Source organism: Melanerpes formicivorus, unplaced genomic scaffold, assembly GCF_026170545.1.
Source record: "Melanerpes formicivorus ecotype bairdi unplaced genomic scaffold, bMelFor1.0.p_v2 SCAF_795, whole genome shotgun sequence".
In the NCBI taxonomy this organism is placed as follows: Eukaryota; Metazoa; Chordata; class Aves; order Piciformes; family Picidae; genus Melanerpes; species Melanerpes formicivorus.
The window spans coordinates 59,256-69,852 of record NW_027143147.1 but is presented as its reverse complement, the minus strand read 5'-3'; the positions used below and the strand labels follow the sequence as shown (position 1 = coordinate 69,852).

Sequence of the window (10,597 nt, the reverse complement as noted above, 5' to 3'; positions counted from 1 at the left end):
CATCCTGCACCCAAAGACCAGAGCCACGGAGCAGGAGAGCTCTGAGCACCCTTCCTGAGGGAGCTGGGTGGAAATGCCTGCTGGATGATTCTCTCCAAGCTCTGCTCTTGCAAGGCACACCCAGGCAGATGCTGCAGAGGTGGCTGGGTCAGCCCTTGGCCAAGCACCACAGCCTGCCTCTGGGCTGCAAATGCAGCTGCTGAAGGTTCTGCTGTGGATCAGAAACATTTAGATGCCAAGTGTGAAAGGTACTGCAGACAGCTCCCCAGGCAGCCATCTGTTTCCTACTGCCAGTTGGAAGCAACAACCACCTGTGTGCAAGGCTCCTGGGGAAACCCAGCCCTGGCTCTTGGGCTGGAAGGGCAAGTGTGGCTTGGTTCACAGCACTGCTGCAGCCAGAGCTCTCCTCAGTGCCTTTCATAACACCACAGCTGCTACCCGGCCCTGTGCTAGCCGGGCTCTGATGAGCCAGCAGCAGAGGCTGCTGTGTGTCTCTAAGGCTTAGGCAAAGCTCTCCCCAAGCCTGCAGCTGGGTCCTGCCCTTCAGCAGCCATCTGGGGGGCGTCTGGCTCGGCAGGCTCTGCAGCAGCCCCCTGCTGCTCCCTGATCCCACCGGGGGGGAAGGTTTTCCTCTAGAAACAGGCACCCAAAGAAGACAGAGAGGCAGCATTGAACTCTTTGCTTTAATGGTCTCAAACCTGTGACAGACTTTTCCTCCTGTGCTTTTTTTTCCCATGTAGAATTAACTTTTTGTTTTTCTCTCTTTTTTTTTGGTCAAGCTTCCATTTTAAAAAACTCCAATCAATTTTTGGGGGTTGTTTAATCCTTAAAGACTAATAACTTAAACTGCCAGGCAGGCAGGCAGCCGCTGCACACACACACTCCTTTCCTCCTGAAGCTTTTGCGATGCATTGGAATCATCAACCAGTCCTTGACTATGGAGCTGAAATGGCCAATTGGGACAAGCAGTTCTGAGACCCTTCTTCCACCGCTGCTCAGCACCGAGGGGGCAGCTGTTGGGCAGAATTTTCATTTGGCCTTCTGGGCCTTCTGGGCAGACTTTGTGACCTTGCCAGCTCCGCCAGCCTTCTTGTCCACCGCCTTGATGACCCCCACGGCGACCGTCTGCCTCATGTCGCGCACGGCGAAGCGGCCTGGGAAGGGAGAGCGGCAGTCACGGCGGGCTCAGGCTCGGGAGGGACCCCCAGGGCTCAGCCACTCCCAGCCCCCCACTCCCTTAGCCAGGAAGCCTCTGGGGTTTTGTTTCTTAATGGGAAAAGAGATTTCCCCTTGGCCAATTAACATACCAATCATCCCAGAGCTGCCAGGGCTGGAAGGGAGCTCAAGGCTCAGCCAGCCCCAACCCCCTGCCATGGGCAGGGACACCTCACACCACAGCAGGTTGCTCACAGCCACCTCCAGCCTGGCTGCAAACACCTCCAGGCAGGAGGCTTCCACCACCTCCCTGGGCAGCCTGTGCCAGGCTCTCACCATCCTCCTGGCCAACAACTTCTTCCTCACAGCCAATCTCAACCTCCCCACTTCTAGTTCTGCTCCATCCCCCCCAGTCCTATCCTTCCCTGACACCCTCACAAGTCCCTCCCCAGCTTTCCTGCAGCCCCCTGCAGATCCTGGAAGGCCACAAGGAGGTCTCGTTGGAGCCTTCTCTGCAGACTGAACAGCCCCAACCCTCAGTTTCCAGAGGGTTCTACCTACCCACGGGGGCTTCTCTGCAGTGGGGCAAGTGTATGAATACCACTGCCTGAGGCTGGGCCAGAGCTATCCCGAGCACCCTGCCCTCCGCCCCACCAAGGGAGTTTGGTTTCCAAGCTCCTGCTGCAGTCCCAGCTCCCGGCAGTGCCCTGCAGCAGGGCCGTACCAGACAGCAGGAGGCCGGCGGTGTGGGGGCGCCTTACCGAGAGGAGGGTAGTCGGAGAAGCTCTCCACACACATGGGCTTGCCGGGGATCATGTCCACGATGGCGGCGTCCCCGGACTTGAGGAACTTGGGCCCGTCCTCCAGCTTCTTGCCGGAGCGCCGGTCGATCTTCTCCTTCAGCTCGGCGAACTTGCAGGCGATGTGCGCCGTGTGGCAGTCCAGCACCGGGGCGTAGCCGGCGCTGATCTGCCCGGGGTGGTTCAGGATGATGACCTAGGGAGGCGAGAGAGGCCGGTGAGCGGCGGGGCGGGCGGGCAGGAGCGGCCCCCGGGGCGCCCCCGGCGCGGCACACGGACCTGGGCGGTGAAGCCGGCGGCCTCCATGGGAGGGTCGTTCTTGCTGTCCCCGGCCACGTTGCCGCGCCGCACGTCCTTCACCGACACGTTCTTGACGTTGAAGCCGACGTTGTCGCCGGGCAGGGCCTCGGCCAGGGCCTCGTGGTGCATCTCCACGGACTTGACCTCAGTGGTGACGTTGACAGGGGCGAAGGTCACCACCATGCCCGGCTTCAGGACGCCGGTTTCCACGCGGCCCACGGGCACCGTGCCGATGCCTGCCGGGGAGAGGCGGCGTCAGGAGGCGCAACAGGCAGGGTCCTGCGCCGCAGGCCTGCCCCCGCCAGCACAGCCCTCAGGCACACACCTGCCCTCCCCCCACCCCCTCCTCCTCTTCTCACAGGGGACTCACAGCTCAGCTCAAGATCAGAGTGGGAGGAAGGAAAGGCACCCCCAGAGGAGCCTTATGATTCACCTGCTGCTTGCCCTTGGCCAGCAATTCCAACGTGGGAAGCAGGCTCACAGGGTGCCAGGGCTTGGAAGGGACCTCTGGAGAGCTCCCAGTCCAAGCCCCTGCCAGAGCAGGAGCAGAGAACCCAGCACAGGGCACACAGAACACATCCAGACAGGGCTGGGAAGGCTCCAGAGCAGGAGACTCCACAACCTCTCTGGGCAGCCTGCTCCAGGGCTCTGGGAGCCTCCCAGGGCAGAAGTTCCTCCTCCTGCTGAGCTGCAACCTCCTGGGCTGCAGTTTCCATCCACTGCTCCTTGTCCCATCCCAGGGTGCAGCTGAGCAGAGCCTGTCCCCTGCTTCCTGCCCCCCAGCCCTCAGCTCTTGATAGCCATTGATCAGATCCCTCTCAGCCTTCTCTGCAGACTGCACAGCCCCAGGGCTCTCAGCCTCTCCTCCCCAGGCAGTGCTGCAGTCCCTTCAGCAGCCTGTGCTGTGGTTTAGCTCCAGAGTTTAGCTCTTGCATCACCCCCTCAAAGGCAGGCAGCTGCCTAGCAAGCTCTTCCCCTGAAAGCATTAACAACTCATGGGCAGACAGGCAGCAGGAGAACCCGAATACGAGCTGGCTGAGGCACAAAGGCCTCTGCAGGCCCTGGGAGTGTGTGTGCGCCCCGGGGGCCTGGTACAGGCAGGGCCTGCAGCAGGGAGGCTGTGCAGCCAGGGGGCGCTGTGCAGCCGGGGGAGGGGGGGGGCTCTGGCTCGGCCGCCAGGGGGCGCTGTGCAGCCGGGGTGTGTGTGTGTCTCTGGCTCGGCAGCCAGGGGGCACTGTGCAGCCGAGGGAGGGGGGGCTCTGGCTCAGCAGCCAGATGGCGTTGTGCAGCTGGGGAGGGGCTCTGGCTCAGCAGCCAGAGGGCATTGTGCAGCTGGGGAGGGGCTCTGGCTCAGCAGCCAGGGGGCGCTGTGCAGCTGGGGAGGGGCTCTGGCTCAGCAGCCAGAGGGCGTTATGCAGCTGGGGAGGGGCTCTGGCTCGGCAGCCAGGGGGCGCTGTGCAGCCGGGGGAGGATCTGGCTCGGCAGCCAGGGGGCGCTGTGCAGCCGGGGGAGGATCTGGCTCGGCAGCCAGGGGGCGCTGTGCAGGCCACTCACCGCCGATCTTGTAGACGTCCTGCAGGGGCAGGCGCAGAGGTTTGTCGGTGGGGCGCGTGGGTGGCAGGATGCAGTCCAGAGCCTCCAGCAGGGTGGTGCCGCTGGCGCTGCCATCCTTGCGGGTGACCTTCCACCCCTTGAACCAGGGCATCTGCAACACAGGCAAGCCCAGCTGTGAACTCTGCCCCCAGTCACGGGGCCAGGACAGAGCTGAGCTCTAACTTGGCAGCACCACTGCAGAGCAAGGCCTTGAGAAGTGCTAGCACAGACTTAGCCAGAGTCCAACCACCGACCTAAGGCCTCCCTGGCCATTAAACCACATCCCAGATGCTTTGCATGCTCCAGGCTAAGGCCTTGTGCTGGAAGCACAGCAGCAGCTGCACACAGCCTTGGCAGACTGAAGCAGGAATGGTTTCTCAACCTCTATAGAACTCTGCCTGGAACAGAGGAGGCTCAGGGGAGACCTTCTTGCTCTCCCCAACTCCCTGAAGGGAGGTTGTAGCCAGGTGGGGGTTGGTCTCTTCTCCCAGGCAACCAGCACCAGAACAAGAGAACACAGTCTCAAGCTGTGCCAGGGGAGGTTCAGGCTGGAAGTGAGGAGAAAGTTCTTCACAGACAGAGAGATTGGCCATGGGGATGTGCTGCCCAGGGAGGTGGTGGGAGTCACCATCACTGGAGGTGCTCAAAAATGGCTTGGATGTGGCACTTGGTGCCATGGTTTCAGGAGGGGTTAGGTAACAGGTTGGACTTGCTGATCTCTGAGGTATTTCCCAACCTGGCTGACTCTGTGCTTTGCTTCCCTACCAACAGTTTCATGCATTAACTATAAAGGATGATGTCGACACGGGGCCATGGGGGCCCAGCAGCGCCCCCAGCAGGGCAGGCGAGGCTTACGTTAGAGCTGGGCTCCAGCATGTTGTCTCCGTTCCAGCCAGAAATGGGCACGAAGGCGACGGTGTCCGGGTTGTAGCCAATCTTCTTGATGTAGGTGCTGACCTCCTTCACAATCTCTTCATACCTCTTCTGGCTGTAAGTGGGCTCGGTGGAGTCCATCTTGTTGACCCCCACAATCAGCTGCTTGACCCCCAGGGTGTAGGCCAGCAGGGCGTGCTCCCGGGTCTGCCCGTTCTTGGAGATGCCGGCCTCGAACTCGCCGACGCCGGCAGCCACGATCAGCACGGCGCAGTCCGCCTGGGGGAGGGAGGGAGAGCACAGCACAGCGCTCAGCACAGGCCCTGCACAGCTGCAGCCACCACCAGCACAGCACAGGCTGCCTCTGGGGACACAGAGCAAACCAAGGCTCAGCGGCTGTCCACGTGCAGCCCTGAGCAGGGCACCGCCGTCGGCCTTCGGGGAGGGGAAAAGCAAAGCTCAGTGTCTGCACGTCTGCAGCAGTGGCTGGGACAGCACAGCTGGCCTTGGGGGGGGGAAACCAAACCAGACCTCTCATCACACTCTGTACCTCTAACCAAGGGCTATGGGGAACCTTCCCAACCCCAGCAGATCCTTAGTTCACAGGCTCACAGCCTGTCAAGGGCTTGGATGTCAATCCAAGCCCCTGCCAGAGCAGGAGCAGAGAACCCAGCACAGGGCACACAGAACACATCCAGACAGGGCTGGGAAGGCTCCAGAGCAGGAGACTCCACAACCTCTCTGGGCAGCCTGCTCCAGGGCTCTGGGAGCCTCCCAGGGCAGAAGCCTGGATGAGGCACTTAGTGCCATGGCCTAGTTGATTGGGTAGGGCTGGGGGATAGTTTGGACTGCAGGATCTCAGAGGTCTCTTCCAACCTGGCCGATTCTGCAATTCTAAGCTCCTCCTCACGTTAAGGCCTTCTGCTCTGCAGACTGCACAGCCCCAGGGCTCTGCTGCCCAGGCAGTGCCGCAGTCCCTGCAGCATCCTGTGCCCCCTGCCCTACCCCAGGGTGCAAGTGAGCAGGGGCTGCCCCCTCCCTCCTGCGCCCCAGCCCCCTGTGAACACCTACTGGAAGCAAGGTGTGGCTGAGCAGTCTGCCATACCTGAGAGGTGCCAGTGATCATGTTCTTGATGAAGTCCCTGTGCCCAGGAGCGTCGATGATGGTGACGTAGTACTTGCTGGTCTCGAACTTCCAGAGGGAGATGTCGATGGTGATGCCGCGCTCGCGCTCGGCCTTCAGCTTGTCCAGCACCCAGGCGTACTTGAAGGAGCCTTTGCCCATCTGGGGGGGCACAGGGCAGCATTAACAAAGCCTCTCTGCTCCTCCTCAGCTGAAGAACATGCACCTGTGTGCTGTCACTCCAGCAGGATCCCCTTGCTGGCTGCAGACCACAGGCCTGAGAATAGCCCCAGGGCTCAGGACCGGAGAGCGCTGCTGCTGGCAGGAGCAGTGCCAGTGAGAGGTGCCAACTGGGCTGGCATCTAACCTGCTGACAGCTCTCAGCCCTCTTGACAACTTGTTAATTGCACTAACACCTCTTTAGGACAGTCCTCTTGTGCTCAAGCCTGACTTATCGAGGGAGCTCTAGAAATCTGTGACTGATGCCAGCCCAGGGATCATCGCTGCCAGGTGTCCTCTGCAACTCCTCCCTGATGCCATCCCATGATGAGCCCTGCCCAGCATCCTCTACAGGCCTCATCCCTGGAGGTGTTTGCAGCCAGGCTGGAGGTGGCTGTGAGCAACCTACTGTGGTGTGAGGTGTCCCTGCCCATGGCAGGGGGTTGGAAGCACTGCCTGAGCCTTGAGCTCCCTTCCAAGCCCAACAGTTCTCTGATCAATCTGCTCCTAACCCCTACCAAGCATCCTCTACTCACCTTGCTAATGCAGCCCCAGTGCTCATCCCCACAGACCTGCTCCTAATGCAACCCCAGTGCGAACCACCGCTTTACACTGCCCCTCAGCCCCACAGCGGCTGGGTTTTACTGCCTGATGTTTCAGAGGGGACCAGAAAATTACCACAAAGCCTTCTTGTAACAAGGTTCAAACGCCAAACCCTAATCTTCCTTGTTTTCACGAGCAAACCTCACCAAAAGCAACTCGGTTGGCTTGCATCCTCAGCTCCTGGGGGCAAAGAGTGAGCCTGGAAGCTCCACTCAGAGGCTGACTCCAGGCAGAGGCAGCCTTAGACAAAGGCAGTTTTTTTTCCCCACCCCCGCTCCCTTCTGCCCTCCACTGGAGCTTTACAGCAGCCACACCACGGCGGCTGCAGCGCTCGGGCGCTTGGCTCAGGTCCGGGGCCAACTGCAGCCCAGCTGCCGCCCTGTGGCGGCACCGCACTGCTGCAGCGCTGCGCGGGACAGCCGCGACCCGCCCCCGCCCCCCTCCCCCCGCGGCCACCCTGCGACCCGCCCCCGCCCCCCGCGGGACAGCCGCGACCCCCCCCCCGCGGCCACCAGCTCCCTGTGGCCGTCCTCTTTCCTACTCCTTCCCGAAGCCCCCCCAGGGCCCCCCCCCCGCACCTCAGCGGCTTCCTTCTCGAACTTCTCGATGGTCCTCTTGTCGATGCCGCCGCACTTGTAGATGAGGTGGCCGGTGGTGGTGGACTTGCCGGAGTCGACGTGGCCGATGACGACGATGTTGATGTGAGTCTTCTCCTTCCCCATGGCGGACGGCGGCTAAGGCTGGGCCTTCCTTTCGGCGACAGAGGATGGACACCTGCGGAGCCGCCCCGGGTTAGCCTCGCCCTGCGCCACGGCCTGCGGGCGGCGCCGGGGGGGAGGCGCCGGAGCGGGGGGGAGGCGGCCGGGGGGCGGCCGCGTGCGGCGATGGCCACGCGACGTGCGGGGCGGCCCGGGCAGGCCCGGCCGCGATGGAGGCCCCGGCCCCGCCCCGTCGGGGGAGGGCGGAGCGACGCAGACCAGGCCCCGGCCCGGGGCCCCCGCCGAGCGCCCCTCGCGTCGCCCCCGCCCCGCGCTGCCGCCGGGCTCGAGTTACCCGCGGGCGGCCGGGCGGCGGCGGGGCGGCGGCCGGGGCGCGGCGGGGCCGGCGGGCGGCGCGGAGGGCGGGGCCGGCCCCGCTCCTTTGTGTGACTCACCCCGCCCGGGCCGCCGCGTCCTCCATTTTGTGGAGGCGCCAGCAGGCAGGAGCCGAGCGGCCATCTTTGCACTCGTGCCCCGGCCCTGCCCTGCCCGGCCCGGCCCTGCACCCCCCCGCCGGGCCCGGCCCTGCCCGGCACCCCCCCCGCCGGGCCCGGCCCGCGGGCCCCGTCCGACCGCGCCGCCGCGCACCGCGCATTCCGGCGCCGCGGCCCCACCGGTACCCACGCCGCGGGCCGAGGGGGCGGCGGTCGGGCGCCTGCGGTGCCACGCCGGCACAGCCCGGGCGCTCCCCGGGTGCCAAACTCGAGGCGCACGGCACATCGCCGCTCGCCCGACGTGCGCCTTCCCGCTCGTCCCGCTCCCCACAGCCCTCACCCCTACTTTCGCGACGCCCCCACACCCGGCAGCACGGCCGCTCCGCGGTGACTGCTAGGCCTTCTCAGGCACGCAATACCCCCTGCCCTGCCCCTCCGCCGAGCGCGGCCTGCCCCGCCCCGCCGCGCCTCACCTGCTCAGCGTCGGCAAACCCGGAGCGAAAAAGACCGACGGCGTGAGCGCCGCCCCTTATATACCCTGCGGGGGCGGGGCCGGCAGGCAACACGTCACGTCTCCCAGCGGCCCCCGCGGCGCCGCCCTCGCGCCCCGCCCGCGCGGTCAAAGGGCGGCCCCCCAGCCCGGGCCCGCGCTTGCCGCCGCCTCAGTGCCGGGCGCGGGCCCCGCCCAGGCCTTGCCCCTCCCCCTCCCCCGCCCAGGCCTTTCCCGCCCCCCGCCGCGCTCCGGTTCCGCCGGGCCCGGGGGGCTTTGTGGCCTGCCCGCGCTGCCGCCTGCGCCGCTGCTTCTGTGGCAGGCCGCGGCGAGGCGAGGCGCGGGAGGAGCTCTGGCGGTGGGGGGCGGTGGTGGGGTCCGGGGCCGGCGGTGGGGGCCGGGGCCGGCGGTGGGGTCCCGGCGGTGGGGTCCCGGCGGTGGGAGCAGCTCCCTCCCGCGAGGCGGAGCGGAGGCGATGCCGTAGCCTCGTCTCGGTTGGAAAACGCCTCCCGCACCGCCGAGCCCTGCCGCCGGGCTGGCGCCAGGGTAGCTCCCGAGCCACCCCCGAAGCCCCCCAGGTGCCTCCGACCCTCCGGGGCTGGGGGCTGCAGCACCGCCCTGGGCAGCCTCTGCCAGCCCCGGGCCGCTCCTGCGGCACAGCGCCTCGGGGCCTGCCGCCGGCCCGGGCCCCTCAGAAGGACACCGAGCTGCTGGAAGGTGTCCAGGGAAGGGCAGCAGGGCTGGGGAGGGGTCTGGAGCACAGCCCTGGGAGGAGAGGCTGAGGGAGCTGGGGTTGCTTAGCCTGGAGGAGAGGAGGCTCAGGGGAGACCTCATTGCTCTCTGCAACTCCCTGCAGGGAGGTTGGAGCCAGCTGGGGGTTGGGCTCTTCTCCCAGGCACCCAGCACCAGAACAAGAGGACACAGTCTCAAGCTGTGCCAGGGGAGGTTTAGGCTGGAGGTGAGGAAGAAACTCTTCCCATCAAGAGAGATTGGCCCTGGGGATGTGCTGCCCAGGGAGGTGGTGGAGTCCCCATCCCTGCAGGGTTCAGGGGGGATTGGATGCTGCCCTTGGAGCCAGGGCTTGGCTGCCAGGAGCTGTGGGGCAGGAGCTTGGCCTGGCTGATCCCTGAGGTCTTTTCCAACCTGGTTGGCTCTGTGGTCCTAAAGGACTGGATGCTGATCTCCAACCCAAGCCTCCCCCGCTGCAGTTTCAGGACGTTTTTGTGCCATCACCTGCTCCTGGGGAGAGCAGACCGACCCCCACTCCCTACAGGTAGTTGTAGGCAGCAGCCAGGTTCCCCCCCCGAGGGAAGAGGGTCCCTGCTGCTCAGCCTCAGAGGCAGCCCCGGGGCCCTCCCGAGGGCAGCAGAAAGCTTCCCAGCGGCACCAGGGGATGCAGCAGCTGAGGGAAGCCTCCCTGAGCTGTGGCCCCAGGCAAGTTAAGGAAGGCCTCCTGTTAGGGACACAAAGGAGCTCCATCAGCCAGGCAGCCAGTGTCGGTCTGTGACTTGCTTACCATGATGGGATGCAGGCTGCCAGCCTCCCACAGGGCGAAGGAGGCAGCAAGTGCAGGAGCAGCACTGCACCAGCACAGGAAGCAGCACCACCGGGCTGTAAAGGAACAGCAAACAACACAACAAAGCTTCCCTGCCTCGTGCTGCTGCAGGGCAAAACCTGCCTGGGCTCAGAATAGTTTGGCCCTAAAAGCCAAATGGAAGTGGAGACAGCAAAACCACTGCTGAGGTGCACAGGGATTGACCTGCAGGATGGAGGCTGTGTGACACAGAGCTGCCAGGGCTGGGAGGGAGCTCCAGGCTCAGCCAGCTCCAAGCCCCTGCCATGGGCAGGGACACCTCACACCACAGCAGGTTGCTCACAGCCACCTCCAGCCTGGCTGCAAACACCTCCAGGCAGGAGGCTTCCACCACCTCCCTGGGCAGCCTGGGCCAGGCTCTCACCACCCTCCTGGCCAACAACTTCTTCCTCACAGCCAATCTCCATCTCCCCACTTCTAGTTCTGCTCCATCCCCCCCAGTCCTATCCCTCCCTGACACCCTCACAAGTCCCTCCCCAGCTTTCCTGCAGTCCCCTGCAGCTCCTGGAAGGCCACAATGAGGTCTCCTGGGAGCCTTCTCCTCTCCAGCCTGCACAACCCCAACTCCCTCAGTCTGTGCTCACAGCAGAGCAGCTCCAGCCCTCTGCTCCTCCTCCTGGCCCTGCTCTGGACACCTTCCAGCCCCTCCAGACCC

At 64.7% G+C, this 10,597-nt stretch overlaps 1 protein-coding gene across 1 annotated transcript; it reads right to left on the bottom strand.

Moving 5' to 3' along the window:
- Positions 1–669: 669 nt before the first annotated feature.
- LOC137460834 (elongation factor 1-alpha 1) lies at positions 670–8,431 on the bottom strand. Its single transcript, XM_068170916.1, has 8 exons — positions 8,332–8,431; positions 7,245–7,440; positions 5,827–6,006; positions 4,704–5,000; positions 3,810–3,960; positions 2,235–2,491; positions 1,917–2,151; positions 670–1,154 (listed from the first exon to the last, which is right to left on the bottom strand). The coding sequence occupies exons 2-8, from the start codon at positions 7,386–7,388 to the stop codon at positions 1,030–1,032; spliced, it is 1,389 nt and encodes a 462-aa protein (XP_068027017.1). The 5' UTR covers positions 7,389–7,440; positions 8,332–8,431; the 3' UTR covers positions 670–1,029.
- Between the last annotated feature and the right edge of the window lie 2,166 nt (positions 8,432–10,597).

Bases quoted from the DNA above. Each gene is read 5' to 3' on its own strand.
- LOC137460834 (XM_068170916.1), bottom strand. From the start codon at position 7,388: ATGGGGAAGGAGAAGACTCACATCAACATCGTCGTCATCGGCCACGTC. The intron at 6,007-7,244 runs GTGCGGGGGGGG...GTGCCCCCCCAG, and splicing joins TCGAGAAGGAAGCCGCTGAG to ATGGGCAAAGGCTCCTTCAA. The intron at 2,152-2,234 runs GTCCGTGTGCCG...TCGCCTCCCTAG, and splicing joins CCGCCGGCTTCACCGCCCAG to GTCATCATCCTGAACCACCC.